This window comes from Platichthys flesus, chromosome 10, assembly GCF_949316205.1.
Source record: "Platichthys flesus chromosome 10, fPlaFle2.1, whole genome shotgun sequence".
In the NCBI taxonomy this organism is placed as follows: Eukaryota; Metazoa; Chordata; class Actinopteri; order Pleuronectiformes; family Pleuronectidae; genus Platichthys; species Platichthys flesus.
In genome coordinates this window covers 3623385-3650850 of record NC_084954.1, presented here as the reverse complement: position 1 = coordinate 3650850, position 27466 = coordinate 3623385, and the positions used below count along the sequence as shown (strand labels likewise).

Genomic DNA, 27466 nt, shown 5'->3' with positions numbered 1-27466 from the left:
TCTTGTGATGTTGAGCGTCTGCGCTTGTTTCCTGTCTGGAGCGATTATTTAAGTCTAATCCTCAATTCCTTACATCTCCCACATGGAGCAGACGTCCCTCCCTGCCCAGTAATCCCTTTAGCAGAGCTATCCTGGGAGACCTCCAACGCACACAGGTGTGACACATGTCGTCTCCTGCTTAAATCCACACCATACGGAGGATGACAGTGAGTGACAGCTGACCTCGGATCACTCAATCAAGTTGTCAACAATAAGCTTAAAGATCTACAGAGAAATCTGAAATCTGATCTAACGTCTGGAATGAAACACAAACAGAGGATCCTCACTTCTGTCGAGGGGAGTTCTTCAGGATTTGGGGAAAAACAGGTTTGATGTGTTCTCTGGGAAAAGCTGCCAAACAGTTTCAAGAGCAACATAATCTGAGCAGAGCAGGTGTCTGGAGCCCAGGCAGGAGAGGCCTCATGGAATTAGCTGAGCTGCAGGACTCCCATGCCAGGATGAGGCCTTCCTGAGGGCCCCAGTGTGAGGCTAAGCATCCTGGGTAATCTGCCACACTGTTCCACTGTCCCTGCCAGCGAGGACGGCCCTAACAGTCTCCCTGGTGAAGCTAATGCATCCAGCGCTCCTGGTCTGGCATGCCGCCCGTCAGCCAGTTGGCATCGGGGGCCGGCGAGCGCGGGATGCCAGTGGATCAGCATGCAGAGGAATTTTCACATTGTTCCCACCGTCTGCAGAGAAGCTCTGCGTCAATTCCGGGGAATGGTTCGCTCGGTGGAAATCTGTGCAGATGAAGCGTGAGAGACGAGAGCGTTTTGTCATTGTGTGAAATTATGAAACAGTGTTGGGCTTGACCTTTGACCTCCCGAGCAGAGGGGGACAATAACAACAGGAAACAGTTTAATAACGTCACTGAGCTTTATCTGCTGTTGTGTGCTTTATATCTAGTTTGCAAAGGAGAAGTTTGAGCACTTACTGAAGTTCAGATATCATAATTATTGATATCTAAATATGATTTGTTATAACCTGACATAAAACAGATAAACAACTACAACATTATGATTCTCAACCAGCCTGAAGAGGCTTAAACGACAATTACATATGAATGAAAGACATGACAGAGAATTCAGGAGTTTGGAGCATTATCAAAGTCTCCTGAGTGCCAGCATCTTATCATTCTACGAGTGATTTAATACCAGTGGTCCTCTGATTTAATCCTGCACATAAAGATGGATTTATGAGATATAGACTAAGAAAAAGGAATGGACAAAACTCTAACGAAAGGGAAGTCAAGATATCCTGAGTTTTAAAGATATTAAAAAAAGTGTGCTAGTACTTTGACGCTAAGTATGATGTAGTATAGATGTATGTTTTTGTATTTTTTGATCATTACCATTGTGTAATTCATAAATTGCTGATCGCTCTGAGCAGATGATTGTAGATGAATCACCTCTGTCATCATGGCTCTATCAGCTGATTGATAATGTGGATGTAGAAACCATTAGAAACGTTTTGACGGAAACTTTGTCCATCGAAGTTAATCTTAAAGACAGCAGACAGGGAGCAGGGATCGGGCTCCAGCTGATCTCTGACCCTTGATAAGTGCTACAGATAAAGGATGGATGAACAGCAGGGGGGGGGGGCCACAAGCACAGTCACTACTTGGCACGGAAGATGAAGCCAAAAACCAAACCAGACTATGATTTCACACATAACCACTGTAAGTGCTGCAGTGCACGACACTGGGAACAAAAACACAACACATTTGGTGTGTGTGTTTTTAGCAATAAACAGAAAAAGGGGACTATTTTAAGTTTTATTGTTTATTAAAAAAAGAACAAAATCAGAATTGAATAACCTTGCATAACACACATATGCATGTGAAGGACAGAAGAAAGAAAAATACAAAAAAAGAGCCAGTCACCCGACATATTCCCCGACAACAAGTAGGAAACAAATGTTACTTCTTTTCTCGACAAACACGAGACTCGAGTCGGACATCAGGCGAGCGACCGGTGCAGCTCGTCCTCACTCCGCGGCTCAGCCACAGGTTCACACACATCTCAATGTTTCAGTCCAGAACATTACACTCTTAGTTTTTGGTTTTTCCATTTGATTAAAACGGTCAATTAGGATCATTTGTTCCTAAATGTTCCTCAAAGTCATGGATCAAATTGAGCTGCATCTACTCCCTCATTTGTTTTTCAGTTTTTCTTTCACAATTTTTGTCCCATTTCCTCAGATTTCCCGTCGGAGCCGTGCTAACATCTACCCCCCCCCCGTTTCAAAAAGTACAAAATGTCTCTTCTGCATATATTGAGAAAACGATGTGTGTGTATAGAAACTGGTTTTAGTTTGATGTAGCATAGTTCGAGACAGCACCAGGCGAGCGTCATGACGGCGGCTGTAGCCTCAAGGTTCAGAGTTTGTGACCGGATGACCACAGGTTACAATCCCTGGACGTGTTTAAATAAAAAAAACTTCTGTCCCACAATAACGACGACAACGACTACTACGACTACTGAAATGCCCTCGAGCAAGGCACTGAACCTCCAACTGCTCCAGCAGAACTGCTCAGTGGTCTCAGGTGTGAGTGTGTGTGTGTGTGAACTTTACTTCCTATGCAGGCTGTGAATTCAGAAGTGATTTAAGGGAAGAGTTAAGGTCAGAAAACACGGTGAAATCAGCATCAGTGTCACAACAACACCCAAATTTCTGGATTACATCTTTTTCACCACCACTTTCCCACATGCGAAAAGATCCTCAAGCTCAAAGCATCCTGTTCAGTGCAAATCTTTGTGGGTGCGAGTCTCTCCGGCGTCAGAGCTTCAGTTTGTGTCTAGAGCGAAGAAAAGGGTCTGAACCATTCTGAGCAGCGGTGAGGAAAGCACGCTCCGGTGACGGACAGCTCACACGGAATCAAACTACACATTTACCAACCGATCTAAAACACCTATTATTGTCGAGTGTCCATTGGTGTGATGAAGGCCTTTCAAATCTCCGGTGAATCACGGGAGGGGGGGGGGGGTGTCATGTAAACGGATTGGAGATGAGGAAGATGTTTACGGGAAGATTCGATCCAGAGAATCACCTCCTTCTGCTCAACGGCTGCCGCGCCTAGGTGTCCATGAGCAAGGCACCTCCTGCTGAGCCCCAGCTAGAGTGGTTGTACTGGGAAGCTCCCAGGTGTGAGTGTGTGTGTGTGTGAAAGTGAAGCAGGGTGCTGCAGGGAAAGGTCGCAGACGAGCTCTTGAGAAGCTTCCCTGGATAAACAAAGGTAAAACCTTCTCGCTCACTTTGTGCCTGAGACGGGCGATCGAGAGGTGACGTCCCAAGTCGAGCCAGAAATGTCACTTCTTGGTTTAAAACAGACATAAAATATCTAAGAACAGCTGCTGTGGGGAAAACCCTCTCGGAAAGAAAAGGCAGAGCAAAAACTACATGTGTCCCATCATCATGAGTTCTTAGGAGGGGACGTGGGGGGGCGGGAGGGGCCCCTGCATCATCCTTTGTTCCCCCCGGCTGTGAAGGGACCGCTCTGGTGTTGTTGGCCAGAGAGCGATGTAGGTGAGGGTTGTCAGGCCGGCGTCCTGCTAAACGTAGAACTGGTGCAGCGCCAGCTGGTCCATGAAGGGCCGTACCAGGTTGTCGGTGGCAAAGTAGAAGACCAGGCCGAAGAAGATGGAGATGGGCAGAGCGGGGAGCGCCTTCTTGAAGATGGCGAGGAGCAGCAGGGTCAGACAGAGGCCCTGCAGACACACAGAATAAAACAGGAAATAACACAATGAGTGCTTGTGTACCAAACACCCTCAGCTCGGTTTACGGTTCACATAACGTGGGGGGTGGATGTGGCGCTGAGAGACAGAGAGGAGGATGTGGGGACTTGACTCAGATATAAGCAGCTGTGGTCACTCACGATGAGGATGGCCACGAAGCAGGCGAGCGTGGTGTTCCAGTCGCCGCTGGCTGCGGCCGAGGCCTTTCCCACCAGCATGCTGTAGAAGATGAAGTCTCCGAGCCCGAGCTTGACGCCCCCTGAGAACACGGGACGACACCACATTCAGGATGGAGTTAATTTAGACACAAGAGTTGCTCCGGCCCCTATAGAAATCCTTTCTCTACTGTAATTACTGTACAAGTGGGAGCGTCGACCCCGTACTTACTGAAGCTGCAGGTTAGAAAAGAGCACAGGCCCCAAAACAGTACAAACACCAAACCTAGCAATTGCAGTGAATAATCGTTTCCTAATCTGCTGCGACTAAAAACAGTCCACAGCCAGAAACATGGAGTCGCATTCCCTAACACCAATTTCACAGAAACGAGAAAAAACATTCTGGAAATGTTTTGTGTGTTTGGAGAAGAGGGAACTGAGGGATGAAGATTACACAGTGAGGAGGAGGAGGCAGTCACATCATCTGGGTTTGAATACAACTCGGATTCATGTGCAGTCTACAATATTCAAAACCTAAAAATGTATATTTAAACATATTTAAGTCAGTTATTGAATTTAGGCCTTTTCAGACCCTGTGGATGATCACATGGTTGAATAAACACTGTGCGTCTGTGTTTGTATATAAACGGTTCTGCTGTCAGCACTCACTCTCCTCGTCGTCATCATCATCAACGGGGGGGCGATCAGAGGGCATCTCCTGGACCTCCCGCCGGGTGTCGTCTGTGGACTGGAGCGCTCCCAGCTGGTGCTCCTGCAGGTTGACCCAGTTTGAGTTGAAGCCGCCGTCGTCCTGTGACGGGCTGGAGGGGCCGGGGGACTCCACGGCTGCAGAGGGGGGGTTATCAGTTAGACTAAACAACAATCTGGAAGAGAACATCCAGCCTCAGGAGACTCCCCCTACCCCACCCCCCCCCCACTCACCTTCTTGAGGGAGTTGTTGCGGCGAAGCTGCTTCTGTCGAGTTCCTCTTCGGCCATTCTGTGTCGGCCATGTTGACCAGCCACACCATTGTAGCTGGGGAAGAGGAGAGCGAGTCAAACGGTCAGATTAAGGTTTGTTGAACCAGAAGAGTCTTGGATGGTCAGAGTCGGTCTTACAGGAGTAGATGAGCGCTGGGAAGATGGGCTCGTTCCTCTCCTGAGCCGTCTCCACCAGGATCCTCAGGGGTCCTTTGGGACAGAGCACCGCTAACAGATCTGTGAGAGGACAGAAGACAGAGGCAGAGGCCGATAAGCAGAGGACACTTTGAAAAGATGAAAACACATCAGCTGGACATCTGTGAGACCAGGAGGCCAAACTGTCTCTGAGTGAGTGGAGACTGTGTGATTGTTATTTATTCGAAAACACTCTTCATCAAGAGCGAAGCTAAAGAGAAGTTGGTCGAGCAGCTGTAGTGTCCACACTTCCTCTCCTGGTAGATCGGTCTTTCATCACACGTTTGCTTAACGTGTTTGGGTAAAGGCTTTAGGGCTCGACACACGTGTTTACTTTCATCACACCACCTCTTTATTTCATTTACACATGTAGGTGGAAAGAAAATCAAATCCTTGATCATACTGGAGTTGTTGCATTTTACTTTTTGTTTTTTTTTATTTTGAAAAGGCTAAAAGGTTGCAAACAAGTTTTTTGTCTTTACATTTTGAGTTTCCCCTTTGTCTTCACGCACTAAACGGAAGCAGATGACTGAACCCTGCAGCACCAACACATCTTCAAGCAGTTGATTAAAGACGTTTTTCTTCCTTACAAGCACAAAGGTCAGAGCGAGGAGCAGAGGACAGGATTTACCGTAGACTGAGATGACAGCTAATATAAGCCAGGCGGTCCACTCTGGCAGGTACTTGATGAAGACCAGGGCCATGAGGGCGCTGATCATGATGAGGTAGGCCTGCTGAAGCCTCAGAGGTCCTTTCCAGTGAATACAGATCATGCCCACCACGCCGAAGTTCCAAATGATTATCGCCAGGGTGAAAAGGTCCATGGCCACATTGTAGGTCTTGAAAACCTCTCTGTTGGACAAAGCAGAGACAGGGTGGAAACAACCTGGTGAGACTCCATCGATCAAGAAGGGACAACGTGACATGAGAATCTATCAGAGATCAAATGCTCGGGCGGGGGTGGGGGGGGGGCTTACTTGAGGTAGATGTAGGAGAAGAAGAAGAGCAGGAGGAGAGAGGAGAGGAAGAGCCAGCCTTGGATCACCTGTGGAGCAGAAGTCATGGGAATGTTTCAACTTGCAAAAATGTGCTTCTGGTGTTTGTTTTTCAAACTACCAAGGCGACCAGGTGGGTGGGTCACTGTCCTGAAGTGCTCGGCCCCACCCGTCTGCTGCTCAGAGCGAGTGGCTTGAACAGGAGTTTAACGGATTAAAGGTTTAAACCATTAAACATTAGACGAAACTGCCATTAATTAAAACTCAAGCAGGTTATTTTAAACTTAGTTTAAATGATAAACCTCCACAGGAATGTGCAGCTTTACAGAAAGTGCTTCACAAACTTTTTCTTTAATAATCTATTGGTTTAGGTGCAGAGCAGCTCGCACATCTCTCATACATCTGAATGTAGAGCAGCCACTCTAACAGGAGGTGAAGTCGTACCTTGTAGCAGCGGTACTTGTACAACAGCACCAGCACCAGCGTCATCACGATGATCACAGTGATCATGATGGTGGCGTTCAGGATGGAGTTGAGCGCCCGCTGTCCCACCGTGTCGGTGTCTTCAGGGAACGGCGTGTAGATCCTGAGGGGGACATGTCAAATAGAAAGTGTTGCATGAGGAATCTGTGTGTAGCTGTCTTCACTGTTGTGGTTAAGATTTAGAATGACTCTGGATAAGAGTTAAAGATATAAAATGTTTTAAGATCTAATGCATAACACTGATGTCCTGGTTTTCAAACGATGGAGGACAGATACAGTCCATGTTGCATTGACTCCATCTAGTGGCGCAGCAGCTGTATTGTATTTTCATTAGCCCACCATCTGAATATGGGCCACATTATCTCCCAGCCTATCAGCATCCAGCAGCACTCACAGTCTCTGTCCGTCGTTCTGGGTGTAGAAGCTGACGGACTTGATGGTGGCCACCACCACCACCATGCAGAGGGTGACGGGGACGAACAGCATGATGACGTGTTTGGCTCCGTACTTCAAGGTCAACTCCTCGTCATCGTCCTCCTCGCTCTCCATCACGCGCGGGGGTCGAGCGGCGGGAGGTTGTCCATTCTGCTCCGGTCCGCTGCCGTTGCCACCCGCCACGCCCCCTCCGCCGCCATCGCCACTGCCCCCCCCTTCCGCTCCTGAACTTCCCCTGGACCGCGCTCTGGTCACCGCGGCCTCCTGCGGCTGCTGGGCGGGTTCAGGAGGCGCACTGGACTCCTGCTGGTCCTGTGGATCGAGGGAGCAGCTCGTTGAGAGGAATTTATACAATACAGGTGTAGTGACAGTTTAAAAAGGGTATTTCTATAATTATATAAACACAAACAAAGCTAAATATATATATTTACGGATAATGATGAGAGCCTAGATTAAGCATAGCAAAAATGAGACCAGGAATTTTTCAGAATCAACAAGATCAAGCCTGTTGACCAAGTATTTCATCTAGGTGTGGTCCAATAACTGTGAAGACTTCTGGGACGTCCTGATGGGCTGAGACAGTTAGAGTCTTGTGTAGCAACTGAACAAGAGCATCATTGTTTTACCTTCTGTCAAGGAGGTTGTGTTCATTTTGTCTGTCTGTTAGTTAGTTAACAGGATGACGCATAACTATCGGATGGATTTGGTTATGTTCAGGGTTCGGATCCAGGAATATTTTGGCTATTTTTTAACATTTGTGTTCTCAGAGAATAATGCATTGATCTTGATGAAACTAATCATGCGATCTTTGGGGGGGTAGATATTTTCGAGTGTGTGCAATTTGGTTTCAAATGCAAATAAAAACTTGGATCTGGTGATTTTAAAAGTGGTTATATTGGAGACTTCCAGTTCTAGCTGGAACGTTTTTTGTTGGCAGCTGATTTCAGGTCATCTGTGTTAGCGGATCAGAGCTCAACTGGCACATTGACACTCACTACACCAGTTCCCAGATAACAACACTGCGCTGGTTGCCGCCCCCACTCCGAGGATCTGTTCAGTCAGGAACCGAATAAAGAGAAGGAGACGGTGTGACCTGAAACTCTCAAGGCCGAGGCAGGCGAGTCGAGACACGAAGAGAAATCATCGGGTTCAGAGAATTGAAAACAGGAGGCATCTCCAGGGACTGATCTGAATAGTGAAAGCTGCCACAGCTTTGATAAACAGGCTGTTGTACAAAGTGACCTCACTGTGTGGTTTGCCGCATTGTAGCCCAGTGCTGGGAATAAGGCCAACGTGCGAAACAAGGGCAACAACAGACACACTACTTTACTTGATCAGTGTAAGTTGACTGCTTGTTGAGGTGCAGTGATTCTATGACAGGAAAACTAAATGTGTTAAACGTCCTTTATAGCCTCATATTGACCTGAATAACCCATTTGAGCCCCCCCCCCCCCCACACACACAGATATTGTGTACTGTACATACACAACTGTTATTGTGTAAACACAAAACAAGAATTGCTGAGCAGACTGTGACAGTAAAAGGACTTTGACCCCTTGAATGCACCAGAGGCCACACCTTTATTTAGTGAGAGCTGAGATAGAACTCTTACATTCATGTTTCTACTTTGTTCGGACACCTCTCCCTCCTTCTCACAACTTCATATATGAAAGAGGCCAAAGTAATTTAAGACGGACTGACAGTGACACTGAACCACTTTGTTGCCAGGAACTGAACTGTGGGCTAATCATTACACAATGCACCGACTCTGAAAGCGCAACGGCGACATTTTCTCACACTCACCATATTGTTTTCAATATCCATTTCAATGTTGTTCACCATCGTTGGCTCGGCAGACACTTGTCCTCACATGCAAACCAAATTCTTGTGCCCTGATGAAAGAGAACAGAGGACAATATTCAGCTTATCGCCCCTAAAGAGGCCACAAATCAATTGAGTAAATAAACAAACACATTACACTGATGTTGGATTCAATAAAAAGCAGATTGATGCTTTAATGGTTTAAGTCGCAGTCGGTCTCGATTCCTAAAGATTCACTGTAATTGTTCCTGCTGTCTACTCTGACTCTACAGAATTCACTCAGTCCTCATTCTCATCAAAAATACTTTTTAAAAACCAACCTCTTTTTCTGTATTATGAAATCCCCCATTTGTGTTTTACAGTGTTTTCTCTTGCTGAGCCGCAGTGAAGAGAGACACCAACTCTTAAATTCTCTGGTCACTGGGGGGGGTGGGGCTGGACAGTTTCTCTTGACACAGCTAAAACCTTCACGCCACAGGAAGCTAATAAGAAACCTCAGTTAACATGTAAGCCTGGTTATAGAATAGTACATCAAAGGGACTAATTTAGGTGAACTTAATTGCATTTGCGCTGTGTGAAATGAAACACACATGTTTTATTTCAGTATAAGTGCTTAACTTCAAGCGTTAGTCCTTCGTTTATATTTTTAAGTTTGTAAAAGTCCAAATGCAACATAAGCAAAATATATTTTAGGCATCAAAAGTAAGAGGAGTAATTCTGGAGAAAGGTTGCACCTCTGGTTAATATATTATTAAATAGCAGGGCTGGAGGATGTGTCCAAAAACTATATCAAGATATAAATTACACATCAGTCAATGTCAATGTTAATTATCAAAACTGTTCATGAAACCAGTTTTCACAGACAGAAGACCCAGTTTTCACTCTACTTTATGAGCAGAGTCATAAATCTGAGGTCAAACAATAATATGTGAAACCTGCTCACACAATGTAGAAGCCATATATCAATTTAAACTCGACTTTTGTTACATTACTTTTGATAAAATGATATTGTGATGATCATTGATAAGTGTTTGATTGCCCCGCCCCGTCAGATAGAATGTTATCAGATCATCAATAAGGAAGGAAATGTGCAGCAGCTGCAGAATCAGATGTGAATGACCTGAAATGTACATCTGCAATGAAATCAATAACCATGTGGTGCCTCAGATTTGAACCTGTGTATTTACCTTTCATCACACCATGTGAATAGTATATGAAGATAGAGAATTTATAAATAATATGAAAGCAACATTACAGCAAATCTGTGCAGCACTTAAACTACAGGTATAAACTCTTTACCTGAGCAACTTTCATTTCTGTGCAATTCAATGGCTAATACGAAACCACCCTAACACTGTATATATCATCTTATTGTATATATCATCCTAACACTGTATCATCTTATTGTATATATCATCCTTACACTGTATACATAACATCATCCACACTGTATATATCCTCCTCACACTGTATATCATCCTTACACTGTATATATATCCTCTTATTATCTTTACACTGTGGTTATTAGTGGTTATAATCCCTTTAGGTTTCTCTATCTCAGGTTAACCGGTGACTCGCCTCTTTGACTCCTCACCTGTGTGACTCTACTTCTCCCCTGTGAGGATCAAACTGAGATAAACATAAGAACACATCATTTATAAAGTAAAACACTAACTACCACTCGTAAATCTAGTGATGAAATAAACCGTTAGACACCAACCTGTGGACATCACAGGGGAAACGCTGACTCCAGCGGGGGACGTAACGTGCATGCGACCGAAGGAAACCGATGGTTAATTGGTAATTGATATACGAGCGAAGGTTTAAAGAGACTTGATGCTAACGTTGTGTTTTTAATTGGGACGGAAGTGAAGCTACCAGATTTCAATGGGCTCCTCGTTCCTCGGGGCTGCGCCGCTACAGCAGCTAGTTAGCTCCCGGAGTCCTAACGGCACAGGGGAGGCGGCGGTCGAGCTAGGTGGCTAATGCTACATGACTCCCTCAGGGAACAGGGGGACACTGGAGACACACGCGGGACAGACAAGAGACAAACTCACCGTCTACAAGCTGGAGAGAAGCGGCTGGGTGTGAGTTGAGGGTTTGAAACCCGGGTGCTTTCCCCTCTTTGTTGTTCCTGTGTGTCCACTGAGCATCCGGCCGCCGCTGGAAACTACTTCCGGTTCCTGCTGCCGCACACCGGGGCGCGTTCACGGCCACAGCGCGTGTTTCACTTGTCTGCGTGTTTCACATTTCTCTCGTTAACGATCCAGTGAAATAATTAATTCAACATCCTGATCTTCGTTGTGTGTTTTGAACTTTAAACCAACGAGGGACTGAAACACAACTGTTAGGAAATAAAGAGTGGCCGTGCTGCGTTCAAGTCCTGCTGCTGGAGTGGGGGGACGGTGGCCGAGGGAGATCAACTCCCTGCAAATTAAGATAACATGCAAATAGATTATAAACAACATGCAAATTAAGAAAATCACTTCCTCAATTTGAAAATGCAAGAATTGACAGCACATGCTAAAATTGAAACTGCTAAAAGTTCCAACGCAAGCAAATACAGAACAAAAATATAAAATGTCCTTTATTCCATAAGTTCAATGTGAAGGGCCATATTAATTAAGTTTTGAATTAGTGTGAGTAAATCCAATATCTTAAAAGTGATACAATTAAATAAATTATGAATGTGTATATTAATATATAAGTTTACCATCGTTCAATCAAGTCACTAGTTATTTGATTTATTCACTCTGACTCAACGTGATAGAAAGCACTTAATTAGTGTGACATATCGGATTGAATTACAGCAGAGAGATCCGATGAGGTAGACAAGATAATAAAGAATACACAAGAATAATGGAATATAATAAATCAATCTGTGTATGTTCATCGTTTCACTGTTCATTGGACATTCGGGAGTGAACGATGTTCATTGGACTAAAAGCTCTTCTGTCCCACCCTGCCTCGGCTACTTGAACGCAGCGTCCTTCTACTTCCTGGTTCAGAGGTCAACCCGCTGTGAAGAGGAGCTCACGAAAGATCCACGGAAACGGACTGAAACCGCTCGAGAACATGGTGAGTGCGGGTCGAGGGTTCGATACCTACTCAATAGAAGTTTGTTCGGTTCCGTGAAAAGTGTTCGTCGAGTTTATCTCAGCAGGAGAAACGTCCGGTGACGATGGAAACGTCCCTGTTAGCTTGAATGTAGCCGCGGCTTCGAACCCGTCACCCTCACAAACACGAGCATCAGAACCCACCTGCGCTGCTTCACGTCATTTAGTCAGTTACTGAACACGTTCTTGTGTTTATAGTGTAAAGAATAAAGTACTGCGAAGTAGTGTTGTAATGCAACAATCAATAATGAAGTGTTGTTGTGATTTTAAAACGTTAAGATGCTGCGACTCGTGATTAGTTTCACGTTTTTGTGTTTGTTTGTTTGTTTGTTGTGGTAGTGATTAACCATCATCCAGAGTCCAGGAGTTTACTGTAATTTTTAAAATAAGGGAAAACATCAGATTGTCACGTTCAAGAATCTAAAAGCATAAAATGTATAAATATATAAAGTGTCCTTAAATGGAAATCCATACGAAATATACCAGTTGTTCAGTACTTGTATACTTTCTATTATTGTTCTTACCCTTAAATTAGTGGTGGCTGATGCATATACAGGAAGATTTAGCTCCAGGCTTCCATTTTTCGTTTAATTAAATACTTTATTAATAAATCTTCCAATATAGCTTTGTAGATAAATGATTTTAAATAGTATTAATGATGCTGTTTACAATGATTCACATTTGATGTCTTCAGTCTAAACTCGTCATGTACGACCAAGATAAACAGCAAATCCTCACATTTAAAAGATGGAAACCAGACAGATGTGGACATTCCTGGTGTAAATTGAACAAACTGATTATTGAATAAGAATATTTGCGATGATAATTCACTCAAAACATGCTGTTATTCCTGTCTTACATCTTTAACACCGTAAGAATCGAGTTTGTACAACTGTGAATATGTAAATGTTGAGATGACTGGTTGAATCCCAGTCTAAACCTTGTGTGTCTGGTTCTCTAGTCCCACACCATCCTGCTGGTGCAGCCCACCAAGAGGCCCGAGGGAAGGACGTATGCTGACTATGAGTCAGTCAACGAGTGTATGGAAGGTGAGCTGATGAACCAGAACCACGTCTTTACTCTGCGGTGGAACTGACTCAGGACTTTACCATCTACCTCAACATAAAAAAATCTATTTTATGTTTCTTCTTCTTCATCTTCTTTTTCCTCTTCTTCTTCTCAGAAATACTGTGTATCATGTTGAAATGCACCAGATAAACCCACATACACACAACTCAGACTGTATATTTTTACGTAGGAAAAGTCACATTTCACCACTTTCTTATTCTCATTGACACGTTATTGTCTTGACTGAAATACAATTATAGTATTGAGTTGAGGGTTTAACTAGATCTTAAAGAATTGAACTAAAAGGTAAGACTTTATTAATCCCAAAGGATATTATTGTGCCAGCTTGCTCTGAAAAAAACACAGAACAATATATAGTAAAATAATATACAGGAAGGCTAAATAAAGTATTAAATCTAAAATAAAAGTGTATTAAGAGAAACTAATACCGCAGTGAGTTGGGAGAATTATGGGATATTGCATTAATACAGATGTAAATACATTAACTGAGTTTTTATCTTGCAGTGATCTTCTCTGATGTAGACGATTGACAGGTCTTCTCTCCTGCAGGTGTCTGTAAGATGTACGAGGAGCATTTAAAGAGGATGAACCCCAACAGTCCGTCGATAACGTACGACATCAGCCAGCTGTTCGACTTCATCGACGACCTGGCTGACCTCAGCTGTCTGGTGTAAGTTTGTGAGACTGGTTTCAGTCCATTAAAGCTGCTGGTGATAAACCAGCCTGCAGGGATCCTCCACATTTACTTAGAACACGTGAGCTGTTAAAACTAGTTCATGATACGACTGACGCGTCAAACGACACACACAGCGGTCTGTAGATAAAGATGGATGACACATCTCCACTTCCTCCCACTATCCAGACTGAACCAAAAATCCCCCACATATGAAAGGTTTGGCCCCTACATAGGCTCGACCAATCGTGAGTCAGTCTCAGCTGTCAATCATGATGCATCAAATTAACTTGTTAAAACCAAAATGATGATAAACATAAACTCGATTGAACATCAAGCTAAAGTTACAAAAATCTTTTGAGAGAAAAAATACAATGGGTAGTGTACTTTACTTTTTAGTTTGGTCCTTGTCCCATCTGCTTACATGGAGGAGGTCTGGTTTATGAGCTACACTGCAGACAGCCACCAGGGGGCGATTGGCAATCTATGACCTGAACACAGTATATAAGTACAAAACAGCAGAGGAAGCTCACGGAGCCTGAAGCTTTGATGGTTCATCTTTGTTGGCTCCTCGTGGGAGGTTCAGACCCTTGTGTGTACAACACTCTGCCTTAGTGCCCTTTGGCAAAACACCATCTCCAGCAGCTGCCGCAGAGCTTCTGTCTGTGTAGCTTCATATAATGTCTGACCTGACAGAGAGGATGAGTCAGAGAGCTCATGTGGAAACGTGTCCCGTTAGATTCAGTGTTTTACGTCTTCTGTGCAGAGATTTCTCTTTAGTCCGAGTGAATACAGATGATTTCTGTGCCTCAGGTATCGAACCGACACGCAGACGTACCAGCCGTACAACAAGGACTGGATCAAGGAGAAGATCTACGTGCTGCTGCGCCGTCAGGCCCAGCAGGCGACCAAGTGAAGGAACTGCTGGAGAGTCCAGGAGGGGGGGGGGGGTGTGGTGTTTGTGTGGGGGAGCTAGTGTTATTTTTACTGTGTAACTTGTGTTGACAAAGTTTGACCGAACTTATTTTTGAAAATATTTAGTTTCTTCCTGCAGAGGGGGTGTATTTTCTATCTTAATGTTTGACTTATTAATAAAGATTTCATTTTAAACACGTCTCTGGAGTTTCTTTCTTTTGTTCTCAGTTTTTCTATATTGCATTGAACAGTTTTCTGGGTCCATTCTTTCATTTAGTTTCCTTTCTTTTCAAATAAACAAATTTTGATTTATTTCTTTTCCTTTTTTCTCATCTTTTCTTGATCTTCAACTTTCTGGTGTCGACTGCAGAAAACTTTCCATGAATGATGACAGCTGTGCACATTCTCATGAACTTTTTATTTTCAATACAAGCAAATAAATCTATTACATTTATTTTACCATTAATATCTTTATGTAATCGTTCATCCACTGGTTGTCATTGCTTTTTCTCTTCTGTCTGATTTCAGAAAAGTGCATCTAAGAGTTTTTCTTTTTAAGTGCCTGAATTTATTTCCCTGGAATTAAGAAACAGCTGGACCATGAGATTGAGATTAAAACTAAATGTCTTGTCTTCTTCTTTTGGTTTGTGTTTTGCTCTGATCATTTGTATTTTATTTCCCAGTCTGTTTCTCTTCACTGGTTTTATTTATCACCCATGTATTTGTGTTTTTTCCCCCATCTTAATCTCTTGCATGAGTTAAATGGGAATAAAACCTTGAACATGTAATTCTCCCTCCTCCACTGGACACAGTCTGGAAAAATCGATTTGACATTAAATTGATTTCAGTATTTTGTTGTTGTTGAATGGAGACAAATGAAAATCGATACCCTCCATGTGGAAGAGCACGTGTATCCCCGGGATGGAGGACTTCCGCACTGGGTCGGCGCGGGGACATTTGACGCGTGTGCCGGCTGACGGAGCGCAGGAGGCGGCCACACTCCTCCTCTCCTCCTCCTCGGTTGTAACCCAGTTCTCCACCTTTGTGTTGTGATCAGTGTGTTTCTCACACCCCCACCTACCCATCCTCTGCCCCCCCCCCTCCTCCAGCCCACCCTGCCCCATCCTCCTCCTCCTCCTCCTCTTAGCATCTGAAAGGACCGCTGAGTGAGAATCGATGGCGCAGAGGCCCCGCTTGACAGGACAATAAACCACAAAGAAGGGGTGAGTTTCCTCTCCTCCTCCTCTCGGTTGTTGGTTTTCTGCGGGATCTACTCTCGCGGCTCGTCGGCGAAGGAGCCCCTCGGTTGTGTTGGAGCTGAAATTCAACACAAGGCACCTTTTGTTACCGAGACGTGGTTTTTCACAGCCGCTGCCGCGGTCCCACCCTGAGACATGACATTATTCTCTTTAGAAATAAACGGAGTGTGAGCGGCGGCGGCGGCTCCGCGTCCTGCACCGCTCGGCACATTCATTTCACATGGACGCACATTCACCTTACGTAACCTGCAGATGCGTCGCTGGATGCTGTTGTTGCATGAGGCTCGGCTGCAGGTTTGCGTGAGGCTCGTGTGCGTGGATTTCATTGGGCGATGCGGAACTTGGAGGCTGATAATGCGGTGGTCGTGTTGTAAACAGAAATGTGTCAGAGAGGTTTGTCTCCTGTGTGTGTGTGTGTGTCTGTCTGTCTGTCTCTGTGTGTGTGAGTGTGTGTGTGGTACCCTATAGGCTCCAGCTTCTCCACATTGTGTGTTTTCTCCTCCTCCAGCCATGAGGAGAGGAGCAGTCACCTCCCAGGAGCAGGGGGAGTCGTCTCTTCACAGCTGAGGCGCCTCTCATGTCTGTGAGAGACACAACAATAGCTTCCATTTCCCTCATCAGCCTCAAGCATAATCAATACATCCCCTAAAAGAGAGAGATGATGATGATGATGAAGGGAGACGTCCGCTCAGACGTCTGCAACCGAACCTCAGCAGAAACCCCATGAACCCCATAGTGATGTGATGTGTTGTGGCTTCTGCTAACCTCAACCTGATGACATGTGTGTGTCTCTGTGTGTGTGTGTGTGTGTGTGTGTGTCCCCTCTCTCCCAGCCTCTCCACAGTGAGGACGCAGCGATGCCCCCCCACAGGGAGGAGGACCCGTCTCCGTCCCGCCGCCTCGGCCTGGCTCCCCGCCGCCTCCACGCACCGAAGCCCGGCCACGACTTCCCATGAGGCCTCCACCAGAACTCAGCTCGACCGCTCTGTATGGGGCCTCTCACATATGAGGTATGTTGTGTAGTGTGTGGAACCCCCCCCCCCCCCCCCCCCCCCGACTTGGGGTCAAAGCAGATGTAAGAGGTCACGAGACATTACTGTCCTCTCAATGTGCCCTTCCAGTTAAATGTACCTCTCCAGGCCTCTTTGCAATATATGATATTATACCAAACTGTTTTGTGGATATACGGTGGAGTGGTCTGTCCAGTTCTTTACCAAAGAGGAACCGTATCAGTGCAATTAAATACAAAACTAAATAACGACCGGTTGGAGTCATAAAAACAGAAATATGTGGAATAAGTTGCTTTTTGCTCGCTGATAAATTCTCCTTTCTTAAAAATGTGTCCTCCTCTTCCCTTCAGTTGACATGGAGGATGAAGATGGGACTTGTCTACTTGATGTTTTGTGGTGAGTTTGTAAACACAGATAATAAAATGGAAGTAAAATACATTGTAGGGTAAAGGTTTGTTTACATTTAAGCTTCTTCTCCTTTTGCCCCCTTCTTTGTCGTTTGACTAAATGTCCATCTTCCTCTCCTCGTCTTCTCAGTGACCCCCAGGCCCTGAACGACTTCCTTCATGGGACCAATGAGGTAACAGACGTCGTGGAAAGTTCATATGAAACGTTTATGTTGAAACTATTTCTTGGCACATGTTCTTGAGGGAGATGTGGAGGAAAGACAGATGTAGCGTAACAGTAAATCCATGAAGTACAACTGTGCCCAACCCCAAATCCTGTGATTTCCTCCCAGCAGCTGCCGACTGAGGACCTGCTCATTAGCTCCTCCTCTGGGGAGACCTCCCTCTTCGCAGACGCCCCGGTGAGTGTCTGGATCCGCCGGCGGCAGCGTCACAACAACCAACACTGTCCCCCACGAGGATTCCTTTTTCTCTACGTCTGTGCCTGAAACTGCTTTTCCTGTTAACTCCTGCTAATCACACACTTCTCCCCTGCTCTCCACTCTGCCCCTCTCGCCCCGTCTCCCACTGTCTCTCTCCCCCAGAGCCCCGTCTCTCTGCTGGGAGATGGCGGGGGTTCCCCAGACACGCCTCCCCCCGGCTGTGTGGACCTGTCCTTCCTGGAGGAGGCTCTCCTGTCATCGCCGGAGGGTGAAGACCTGCAGGTGGTGCAGGGTGGGCAGCCTGTGGAGGGTGGATGTGAGGCGAAGGAGGGAGAGGTGCCGGAGGTGGAGGAGGCGGAGGTGGCGTGTGACATCCTGCAGCAGAGCCTGCAGGAGGCGGACATCACTGAGCAGACCATGGCTCTGGAGGCAGGTCTGGCCCATACCGGGGACAATCTCTCCCTCTACTCACCCGCTCCTCTCCTCTCTCCTCCCCCTGCACCATTCTTTACCAAGTCTGTGACCTTGCCCGCCCCCCCGGCGCTGCCCAGAGACACCCAGGCAGCAGTGGAGCCCCCCCAGCCCTCGCTCCTCGCTGTCGGGCCTGGCTGCCCCTCTCTAAAACCTGCTGCACCACCTCAGCTGATGGGGCTCCTGCCTGGAAACGTGTTCCCGGCTCCTTCTCCAGAGACCTCCTTCTCTCTGAGTCCCGCCCAGGGCTCCAGTATGATCCTCCACAAGGCCGTTCCCAGTTTGACCAGTCGTCCTCTCATCACTCCATCCCTGAGAGCCACGGCAGCAGCACCAGGGATCGTGCTGCAGAGGGGCCCTCTCCACATCCAGCCCAAGCTCCCCATCAGCATTCAGCCCAGACTGGTTCAAATTAGCCCCAAGCCTTCTGGGCAGAAACCCACACCGAGTCTAACTTTCGTCCCTGGGACTGGCTCACCAAATATTCTACTGTCCCAAACTCCAGGCCAAAAGCCCACAGCCCCACAGCCGCAGCCCAGCCAGCAGCTCCACAAACCAGTCAGCCTGCAGTTAGTCAACCAGGGCGGCTCCTTCGTGCTCCAGCCTCAGGGACTCTTCCAGGGCCAAAACCAGTTCCTTCTTCCAGGCCAGTCCCCCGTCACAATCTCCCAGCCTAACAGTGGAGCTCGAACGCTGCTGACTCCCAGTCACCAGGGCCCATCGGCCACTGGGCAGCTCGTAGACGGCTCTCAGATCCTTACTGTGCCCCAGAGACAGCTGAACTTCAGCCCCGTCTTCACCACCCCCACCGGGCAGCTCGCGCTCCGCCAGGCCACGGTGCTTTCAGGACCCTTGCATCTACAGTCAGCCCCCCCCACTGTCTTCCAGATGCCGGCACAGCTGGCTGGAGCCTACACTGCGGGGGGGCAGGGGCAGCGCGCCACCCTGCTCCACAGTCCCGCTCTTGGAAACCACATAACCTTGATCAACAGTTCGGGGGTGCTCCCCCAGGATCTCACTTCCATCTCAATCGTCAACGGGCCCTCGGTGGTTCAGGGGCTGCCCTTCGCTGCCCAGGCCCCGGCTCCTCAGGCGGGGGGGGCGGAGGCACAGCTCAGCCTCCAGCAGGCGTCTGTGGTGCTGCTGCCAGAGAGAACTGTTCAAGAGGAGAGGAGCAGCTCAGAGGAGACTTTCCACCAACGGCCGCAGGTGAGTCTGCTTCAAGAGGAACCCCTCTATACTGGCAGGTGGGATTTGATAGTAGATTTACTGGAAATCTTTATGTCCTTGAGCAAGATACTGAACCAAAAGTGCTGCCCATGGATGCACTGTATGAATGTGTCATAGTTAAATGTTCTGTAAAGCACTTTGAGTGGTCGTGAAAACTAGAAAAGCACATAGACCTTTTCAAAATAGATCAAATACGCTGATGTCTCTTGTTAATGCAGTGAATGAAATACCTGACGAACAGACGCGTCATCAGATTAACGCACAAATCCTCTAAATTCACTGCTGCTCATTGATTGGCCCACGATAACAAAAACTACAACCTTGAATAGTAAATTACTCTTTTAGATTTGAAAGCAGGATATATTCTCTATATGAACATTAATCTAAACGACTGCACTAGTGGTTTTCCAAAGTTTAAAACTGATTTCTGTAAATGAATTTATCGAATCAAGTTAACAAGTTGACAAAATGATGGTGAACTTTTACAAACACGCTACTGTGAGTTAGTTTTCTTCCTGTATGTAAATTAGGTTAATGGAAGCTTTAGCAATATGTATTATGATGAGGACTGGTGATATAAAGACCTGAGTTTACACCACTTCATCAAAGTGTACTGGTCTGTTCTAGAGTCTGATTTCTGCTGGTTTCAGTTCATCTAAGTGTGGTTCCTCCCTCTGCAGCCCTATGGACACGTGCTCCAGCACATCTCCGTGCACCCCCCCTCCTCAGGGCCGCAGACCCCCTCTCCTCCTGTCGTCCCCGCCCTGCAGCCTCCTCCTGAACCTCCTCTGGCCCCCAACCCAGCTGCAGAGATGCCCAAACTACTGATGCCCTCAGTGGACATGACCCATGTGGTGGAGGAGGTGGCCCAGTCCATGAGCCAGAACCAGGCCTTTATGCAACATCTGCAACAGGTCAGAGATTCAGCAAGTTCCTGTTCTATGTAAAGATAGTTTACAGTGTGTGTGTGTTTGTGCGACTGTGCTTCTCAGGTTTACTAGTACTAGTGGTTCATTGACAATTAGAGGAATTATATTCTATTTATGTGACCCTGCTTCTGCCAAGAGGTTGACAAACAACCTGCACCTCCAGTAATAAACATGTTGTTTGTGGCTGGATCAACAAATATCATCCTTCTCTCTTCATCTCCACCACAGCAAGCACTTAACTCTCCCATCGCCTGTGATCTGCTGGTTGGAGCGCTGCCAGTGGTGCCGATGGAGATTCTCTCCTCCCCCAACGAGAGAGAGACCCAACCACAGACCCACTCAGTCCCAGATCCGGGCCCCCACATCGTGACGTCCGACCAGCGTGTGGAGGCCTCTCCGCTCAGCTCGGATCCCGAGGACACACCGCTGCTCTGCCCCTCCCCTCCCCACCTCCTTCAGGACACAGGGACAACAGCTCCAGCAGCGTTCTCCCCTCCAGCTGGAGCTCAGACGACTCCTCCTGCACCTGAGGGGTCGGCTCCACAGCCCCTCATCGAGCCCCAAGCCCAGTACCAGGCCCCGCTTCAGCTCCAGGTCTCACAGGCCGTGTTCGGCCAGAACCAGGTGCAGCTCCAGACGTCGGTTCCCCAGCCCCGGTCCTCGAGCGGCACTCCCGCCCACAGCAGCTCCTCCTCCTCCTCCTCCTCCTCCTCCTCCCCTGTGCTGGTCAGCGTCCCCTTGCCTCAGCAGCAGCCTGACCCCCCCGCTGCTCATCTCTCCAAAGGAGGAGACGACTCCGCTGTGCAACAGCAAACACAAAACAGTGAGTTTCATCACAAAACCAACAGCTAGAGAACCGGGGCCTTTCCTGTGGGATTCTAATCATCATCATCATCATCATCATCATCATCATCATCATCATCATCATCATCATCATCACTGTCTCTTTATCAGAGCCGACAGCTGCCTTGGTCGTGGAGACTAAAGTGTTTCCTCTCGATGTCCGTCCACGCTCTCCTGCAGCCCACGATGTCCACGGGCCCCCGGCTCCCAGGGACTGTGGCCCCGTCCAGACGAGCCAGCAGACGGGCTCCAAGGTGGGAAATACATTTACTGGTCGAGTTGTGTTATTCTATTATATTGAATTATATTATATTATCAATTTAATGCCAGAAAATAGTGAAAACTTCCCAAGTTGATATATTTAAATGTCTCCAACCAGCTATTTAAACCAAAAAAAAAAAAAATTCACAAATTGCAAATATTCACATTTTGGAAGCTGAAGCCTGATTTTAATTTGACAAAATGACAAATATTAAAAAAGCTGTATTTGTTGTCAGCCCCATAAGTGATTGAGTTTAATCTTTAATCATATTATAGCTCTTGTGTTCTTAATATTTAAGATTCTAAATCACATCTTCTCTCTGTTTATCTGAATTTAGCTGTAATTATTCACTGTTAAACACAGAACACTTAATATTAACGACTTGAAAATGTCTGCGTCTTGTGATCTGATCTGAAATGTGATGTGTGTGCCAGCTGGCAGTTTGGACGGAGCAGCAGAGAGAGGACAGGATCACACCAGCAATACGCCGGCACAGGTAGGAGATGAAAGTCGACCTGAGATCCACCCGTCCTCCCGTCCTCCTGTCCTCCTGTCCGTCCATTATGTCTCCTGTTCGTCCTGTGGGGGACGCAGGGGGAGGGTTAGATGGAATAATTAGTTGGAACATGAGAATATGATAAGAAATATAAAAAAATCAATGGCAGCTATCACATATGCATTTGAAGACACCTCAAGTATTTAAAGAAAGATGAAAATACTAATCAAATACACATAATATCCAAATCCTAGTAATGTAAACTAAGATACCAAAATAAGAGGAATCTCATCAGGTATCCAGAATAATTACTCCGACAGATTGGGGGTGACCTGTCTGTACTGCAGAGGTATAGAGACAGAGGTCAGTACATGTCAGTAGGTTGTTATGAACCATACAAACCCACTGACACATCACATCATAATAACATGTGGAAGAAACTGAGGATCGATCCACGAAACCAAAACCTTCACATGAGAAGTCAGTAGATAAATGTGTTTATGTGAAATCCTCCTGTGTGTTTACCGTCAGTCTCCTCCCGGCGTCCCTCAGGTTCCAGCAGCAGCTGTGTTCGGACCACGCAGAGGTTCAGCACCCGTTCACCGGCTCGGCCTTTTCCACGCTGAAGGACGCCGTGAGACGCCTGCTGCCGTACCACGCGTGTGCCGGTCACCTGCCGAGCCAGAGCGACTTCGCTTTAGGTGAGACAGCTGACACAGAAGACGTCTGGTGTCCACCTTCAATATACTACGACCATGTCCCTAAAAAGAAAAACACAACCAGGTTAAATGAACTGCGATGGTATTTTATATAGAAAGTGTTTGTGCCAAAATAAATCAAATGACTAAAACTTCAACAAATCTTCCTCTGGTAACAACTTGTGTACAAAAACATAAAAAATACATATAAACACTGGTTGTCCATGGAAACACTTTGCATCTAAGTATTAATACTTTTTCACTTTGGAGAGTTTGGGTCTCATTTCACGTTTCTGATGCTTTTCTTCCGACTTGCCGACAATAATAATCCTTAAATTGAATGGTCAACAAAGGTTTAACTGAATGGCAGGAATTAGAATGCATTCCTCTGCCTCTGCTCTTTACACCCTCAGAGATTGAATCATTTAAATTGGTGAAAATGAATGAAAGTGATAAAGAACGTCTGGATCCAAACCAGAGTCTAATGGGTTCCTTCTTGGCCCATTGTCCCGTGCTTCCAGGAGGATCCAGAGTTCAGTGCTCGTCTGAAAATCTGCTTCCAAAAACTCCAATTGGTTTAAGATGACCAGGGTTACAGACTTTATACGCAGGCCACGGCAGTAATGATCCTGAGAGCTCTGTAATGTTTCAGTCTCACTTCAGGGGATGATAATATCACTAACATGATAATGATGGATGATGGGTGATGGTTTCTCTCTCCTCAGTGGACCAGGAGTTTGACTCTGTGTCCGGCTTCCTGCTGAAACGCACCAAGGACATGATCAACAAATACAGGCAGCTACTGGTCAGAGAAACTCAGGTGAGACACGATGCTCATTGTGTTAAAGATATGAGGTTTCTCCACATTCTGTTTGTGTGATGGGGTTTGACTTGTCCTCCGCAGCAGGAGAGTCCCTCAGCGGAGATGGTGATGCTGGAGCGTCTCTTCCTTCAGGCCGAGCGATTCGCTTTAGCCGAGGACAGACGCAGAGCCCGCAGAGACCCAGGTCAGTGTCCCAGCAGGGGGTCTGTCCTCTGCACACACTTCCTGAGAGAAACACTTCACCTCCATATCGGCTCCAGAGCAGCTCCCAGGTGTGACGGTGTAATTGAGCTGCGTCAAAGTGGAGCGAGGTCCAATGAGAAAGAAAAGTGAGACGTGAAGAATGAAGAGCTGATGAGAGCAGCGATGCTAATGTTAATTAAAGTTAGAGGGGGGGGGGGGCTCTTGAAACTTCTGGACTCTAGGACTTATGAATAATTAGAATAATAATAATGGGAATAACATATAACCCAATAATTGATCAATTGATTGTAACTCATAGACAGTTTGTATTTATCAACACGGCTCCTAATGGGATATCATCCACAACCACTGCACAGATGTTACATATACATTAAAAATCAAAATATCACAGAACAAATGCAACAAAATCTCCTTCAGTTTACTTTAAAGCAGCTTCAACATCCAGTTAAAACTATGTTAATGTTTTCTTCAACATCATTTTTCATATCTTCAACACATTTCTCTCTAATTAAAACACATATTTGATATTGGGAAAGTTCACGTTAAAATTTCAAGTGTTGTTTCAACCAAATTCAGAATCACAAGGGGGTGAAAACATGAAAGAATATAAGATGTCCATTTTTTTTTTATTTTAAACAACAAAATAAAGGGCACAAAGTACTTCACAATAAAAGCATATTCATGTAAAACGCTCAAAAAACAAAAGTCAAACAAAGGAACACAAGAAAATGTGTAAAACAAATAAAATCAAAAGAAAATTAATGAGGTAATTTTATTTAGTTTTTTAAGAACTTATGTAAATTGGGCCAACATGAGCAACTGAAAACCCAAACCATCTACATGTTTAGAGCCTGAGTAAAGATCCAGAGCTGATGCTGAACCTCTGACTTCCCTTCCCTCCAGAGTCGTTCATGATGGCCTTGACTACATCAGCGTCTTCCCCTCATGAAGCCCCCCCCTCCGGCCCCTCCCACCCGGTCTCCTCCGGCAGCCCCTCCTCCCCCCCGGCCTGGACCAGACTCTCGGACCGGCCCCCGGGACTGAAGACGTACCGCTCCAGCTCCCGCGGCGCCCTCAGGCTCACCATCAAGCAGGAGTCGGGCTCCCGCAAGGTGGTGCACAACTCGGCCTGCGAGCCCGGACTCAAGAGGGACCACACGGGGCAGCTGACCAACGGGGGGGCAGCCGTGAGCGAGCGCCACTCTCAGCAGGCGCCCAACGGATCGCCCCCCCGTCCCCAGCACGAGGAGCAGGTCGTCAACGGGGCTCTGCAGAGCGACCCTGCACAGGAAGTCCCACAGACTGCTCCCAGTCCCAAAATAAAAGCCCAACATCCTCTTTCTATGCCAGAGCCACAGGCGGCTTGCTTCGAGTCGCCTCCCAGAGATGTCAGTGCCCCAAAACTGAAATGCTACAGGCTGGAGGCGACGTCTCAGCCGGAGCCGCGGCCGAGTCCGCCGCCACCCCCCCTCCAAGAGGACAACATGCTCAGTGAACATCTACAGAGCGCCATCGACAGCATCCTGGAGCTGCAGCGCCTGCAGGGCCCCTCTGCAGCCCCGACCAGGGCCCCGTCAGGGCCGCCCCTGGACCAGGCTGTCACCAGCATCCTGGAGGGACACCTGTGAGGCAAAGGGAAGTGCACTCGTCTGTTCCCCAGAACTGAAAGAGGTCTTGATTCTGGGTTTCAGATTTTACTTTAAAAAGGAACTGAATGTTTTAAAGAAAGAGGGAGGAGGGAAAAAAAAGACAGAGGCACTATGAAGAGACGCAGACAGCAGCACTATCTGCAGTCAGATAGACGTTAGATTCTTCATTTGATGTACGTTTGTGGAAAAAAGTATATTTGAATAGGAGCTATATTGTTTCAGTGGTAGTTACGTCATCCAGAGGTTTACGACACTGGTGTGACCTTCATCAGCAGATAGTATATAAGTAATAGTGAGGCTCACAGGAACCTGGAGTAGACTGAGATTATTCAATAGTTTTTTATAAGATTTCTTTCAGAAAAAAAATGTGGTTACTTTTGCATAGTGCCAAGCTTCCAGGGTATTTATTTTGATAATCTGTGCCAACTGTGTTTTCAGATGAGTTGCATCGAGAAAGGCAGCGTGTGTGTGTGTGTGTGTGAGACGAGTGTATGTGTGTGTGTTTGTGTGTCCACATTTGGGAATAATTTGTGTGAAGTGTGTGAGAAACATTGCATCCTGCGTCGTCTCGATTTAACGAATGAAACTCCAAAGAATCTGTGACTTGCTTCATCCTGAATACACCAGCAAACGTCCATGTTGTGTCTCTTCCCACAAACTGGAGTGTGTCTTTGTCAGAGCAGAAAAGAACCCGAGGGAGCACGGGGAGAAAAAATAGAAAGAGAGAAAGAGTCACAGGCCGTCGTTGTTTCCTCTTTTCTTTCGGACCCGTGCCGTCGCTCACGCTCGAGTTAGACTGTGAAATAGTTTTGTGTGTTTTCAGAGACAAGAGTCGTCTCCCCCCCATTCTGTGTGTATTGACATGCAAGCAATAATGAGTTGGGTTTGTTTGGAGCAGGGATGGTGCAGTGAAGAGGAGGGTGAGGAGGAAGAGGAGGGAGAGGAGGGAGAAGAGGGAGAGGAGGAAGAGGAGGGAGAAGAGGGAGAGGAGGAAGAGGAAGGGGATCTTTGCCTGTTTTGCTTATTTGTCGCCATGAGACAAAAAGAGAAGAGGAATGAATGAAGCTTATTTCATCATCGACGCCCGTGTAGTTCAGAAGTTGTGTCTCTGACATGTTTTAAGGGCTCGATGTTCACTGAGCGGCGAAACGACCCCGAAACAAAACGTCTGGTTCGTTTTTTCCTCGACTCTGTTCAGAACCTGAGCCTCTGCATCATCAAACAGCCTTTGACCAAAAAAAACTAGAGGAATCATCTGCTTTCACGTTTCCCACACATCTCCAAGCTGACTTCTCTTTACTTTGTGAGTTATTGGTTCGAAGCCCGCTGAGCGAAGCCGAAGATTTGAGTTCACGCAGCCGTTCTGGAGCAATACGTACCGTTTTTATTAATTCTTTTTTTTTGCGGCATCTTATGTTAATGTGACAATCTTATTGGTCTGAGTGGAAATGTGAATTCTGTCCGTGTGAAATTCGTAGGAGAGAGATGAGGTCGTGTGTAGGTCGAAATTTCAAATCTGCAAAAACGTGTGTTTAACTTTTGTAAAAACAAGATGAACCTTCAGAGGTTCTGCTCTTAGAGATTCCACGGGGGGTGGGGGGGGTCGAGGTTTGATCTCGCTATTTAGAAAAAACAATATTATGAAATGCCTTTAATTCATTCATACCTTTAAGGAATCTGAAGAAGAAGAGGAGATAAGTGAAACCTGTTACGTCTGGTGTTCAGAAATGTGAAAGGTGCCTGTCCCTTCAGAAAAAGAAAAGAAACAGACGTGGGATGAAATCAAACAGGACTTTTTAATTTTCTTAAAATGTTCAGTTTTTTTAAATGTGAAATTGTCTTTTGTTGGAACGAACAAAAGGAGTTTATAATATGCAGTAATCTAGTGTTGAGACTCTCCGCAGTAGTTTGGGTGGAAACACACACTCGAGGATTCACGAGGAAAGAATTTGATGTTTTTTGGAGAAATGCAGTTATTTATTCTTTCAGCGTTAAAGGAGAAGATTCACATCACTGATGTCTGAGAGGTGGATCCAGTGTGAAGCTGCAGTTAGCTTAGCTTAGCATGAGAGTTTGAAAAGTATATATAAAGATGGGTGACATGAAGGCTTCCCAAAAAGTAGGGAATGGAAA

At 46.3% G+C, this 27466-nt stretch overlaps 3 protein-coding genes across 3 annotated transcripts; 2 read left to right on the top strand and 1 right to left on the bottom strand.

Moving 5' to 3' along the window:
• Positions 1-1804: 1804 nt before the first annotated feature.
• On the bottom strand, positions 1805-11141 carry psen1 (presenilin 1). The gene is made up of 11 exons (XM_062397093.1): positions 10895-11141; positions 8820-8908; positions 6976-7328; positions 6543-6684; positions 6081-6148; positions 5735-5955; positions 5047-5145; positions 4871-4963; positions 4598-4774; positions 3914-4032; positions 1805-3746 (listed from the first exon to the last, which is right to left on the bottom strand). The coding sequence occupies exons 2-11, from the start codon at positions 8856-8858 to the stop codon at positions 3591-3593; spliced, it is 1467 nt and encodes a 488-aa protein (XP_062253077.1). The 5' UTR covers positions 8859-8908; positions 10895-11141; the 3' UTR covers positions 1805-3590.
• A 627-nt stretch (positions 11142-11768) lies between these two features.
• Positions 11769-14829, top strand: LOC133962514 (enhancer of rudimentary homolog). Its single transcript, XM_062398144.1, has 4 exons — positions 11769-11915; positions 12915-13002; positions 13592-13712; positions 14529-14829. Exons 1-4 carry the CDS (start codon positions 11913-11915, stop codon positions 14629-14631), a joined length of 315 nt encoding a protein of 104 aa, XP_062254128.1. The 5' UTR covers positions 11769-11912; the 3' UTR covers positions 14632-14829.
• A 2425-nt stretch (positions 14830-17254) lies between these two features.
• Positions 17255-25439, top strand: si:ch211-168d23.3 (BRD4-interacting chromatin-remodeling complex-associated protein). Its single transcript, XM_062397819.1, has 12 exons — positions 17255-17295; positions 17437-17479; positions 17642-17707; positions 17891-19408; positions 20110-20343; positions 20587-21181; positions 21313-21455; positions 21898-21959; positions 22512-22660; positions 23383-23477; positions 23562-23664; positions 24588-25439. The coding sequence occupies exons 1-12, from the start codon at positions 17255-17257 to the stop codon at positions 25310-25312; spliced, it is 3774 nt and encodes a 1257-aa protein (XP_062253803.1). The 3' UTR covers positions 25313-25439.
• Positions 25440-27466: the final 2027 nt, after the last annotated feature.

Excerpts from the sequence above, each read along its gene's own strand:
- psen1 (XM_062397093.1), bottom strand. The coding sequence starts at position 8,858 with ATGGTGAACAACATTGAAATGGATATTGAAAACAATATG. Across the intron at positions 7,329-8,819 it reads TGGATATTGAAAACAATATG|GACCAGCAGGAGTCCAGTGC; the intron begins GTGAGTGTGAGA and ends CTCGATCCACAG. Across the intron at positions 5,956-6,080 it reads TTCTCCTACATCTACCTCAA|AGAGGTTTTCAAGACCTACA; the intron begins GTAAGCCCCCCC and ends TTTGTCCAACAG.
- LOC133962514 (XM_062398144.1), top strand. Across the intron at positions 13,003-13,591 it reads AGTCAACGAGTGTATGGAAG|GTGTCTGTAAGATGTACGAG; the intron begins GTGAGCTGATGA and ends TCTCTCCTGCAG. Across the intron at positions 13,713-14,528 it reads GCTGACCTCAGCTGTCTGGT|GTATCGAACCGACACGCAGA; the intron begins GTAAGTTTGTGA and ends TCTGTGCCTCAG.
- si:ch211-168d23.3 (XM_062397819.1), top strand. The coding sequence starts at position 17,255 with ATGGAGGATGAAGATGGGACTTGTCTACTTGATGTTTTGTG. Across the intron at positions 17,480-17,641 it reads TCCTTCATGGGACCAATGAG|CTGCCGACTGAGGACCTGCT; the intron begins GTAACAGACGTC and ends TCCTCCCAGCAG. Across the intron at positions 23,478-23,561 it reads TACTGGTCAGAGAAACTCAG|CAGGAGAGTCCCTCAGCGGA; the intron begins GTGAGACACGAT and ends TGTCCTCCGCAG.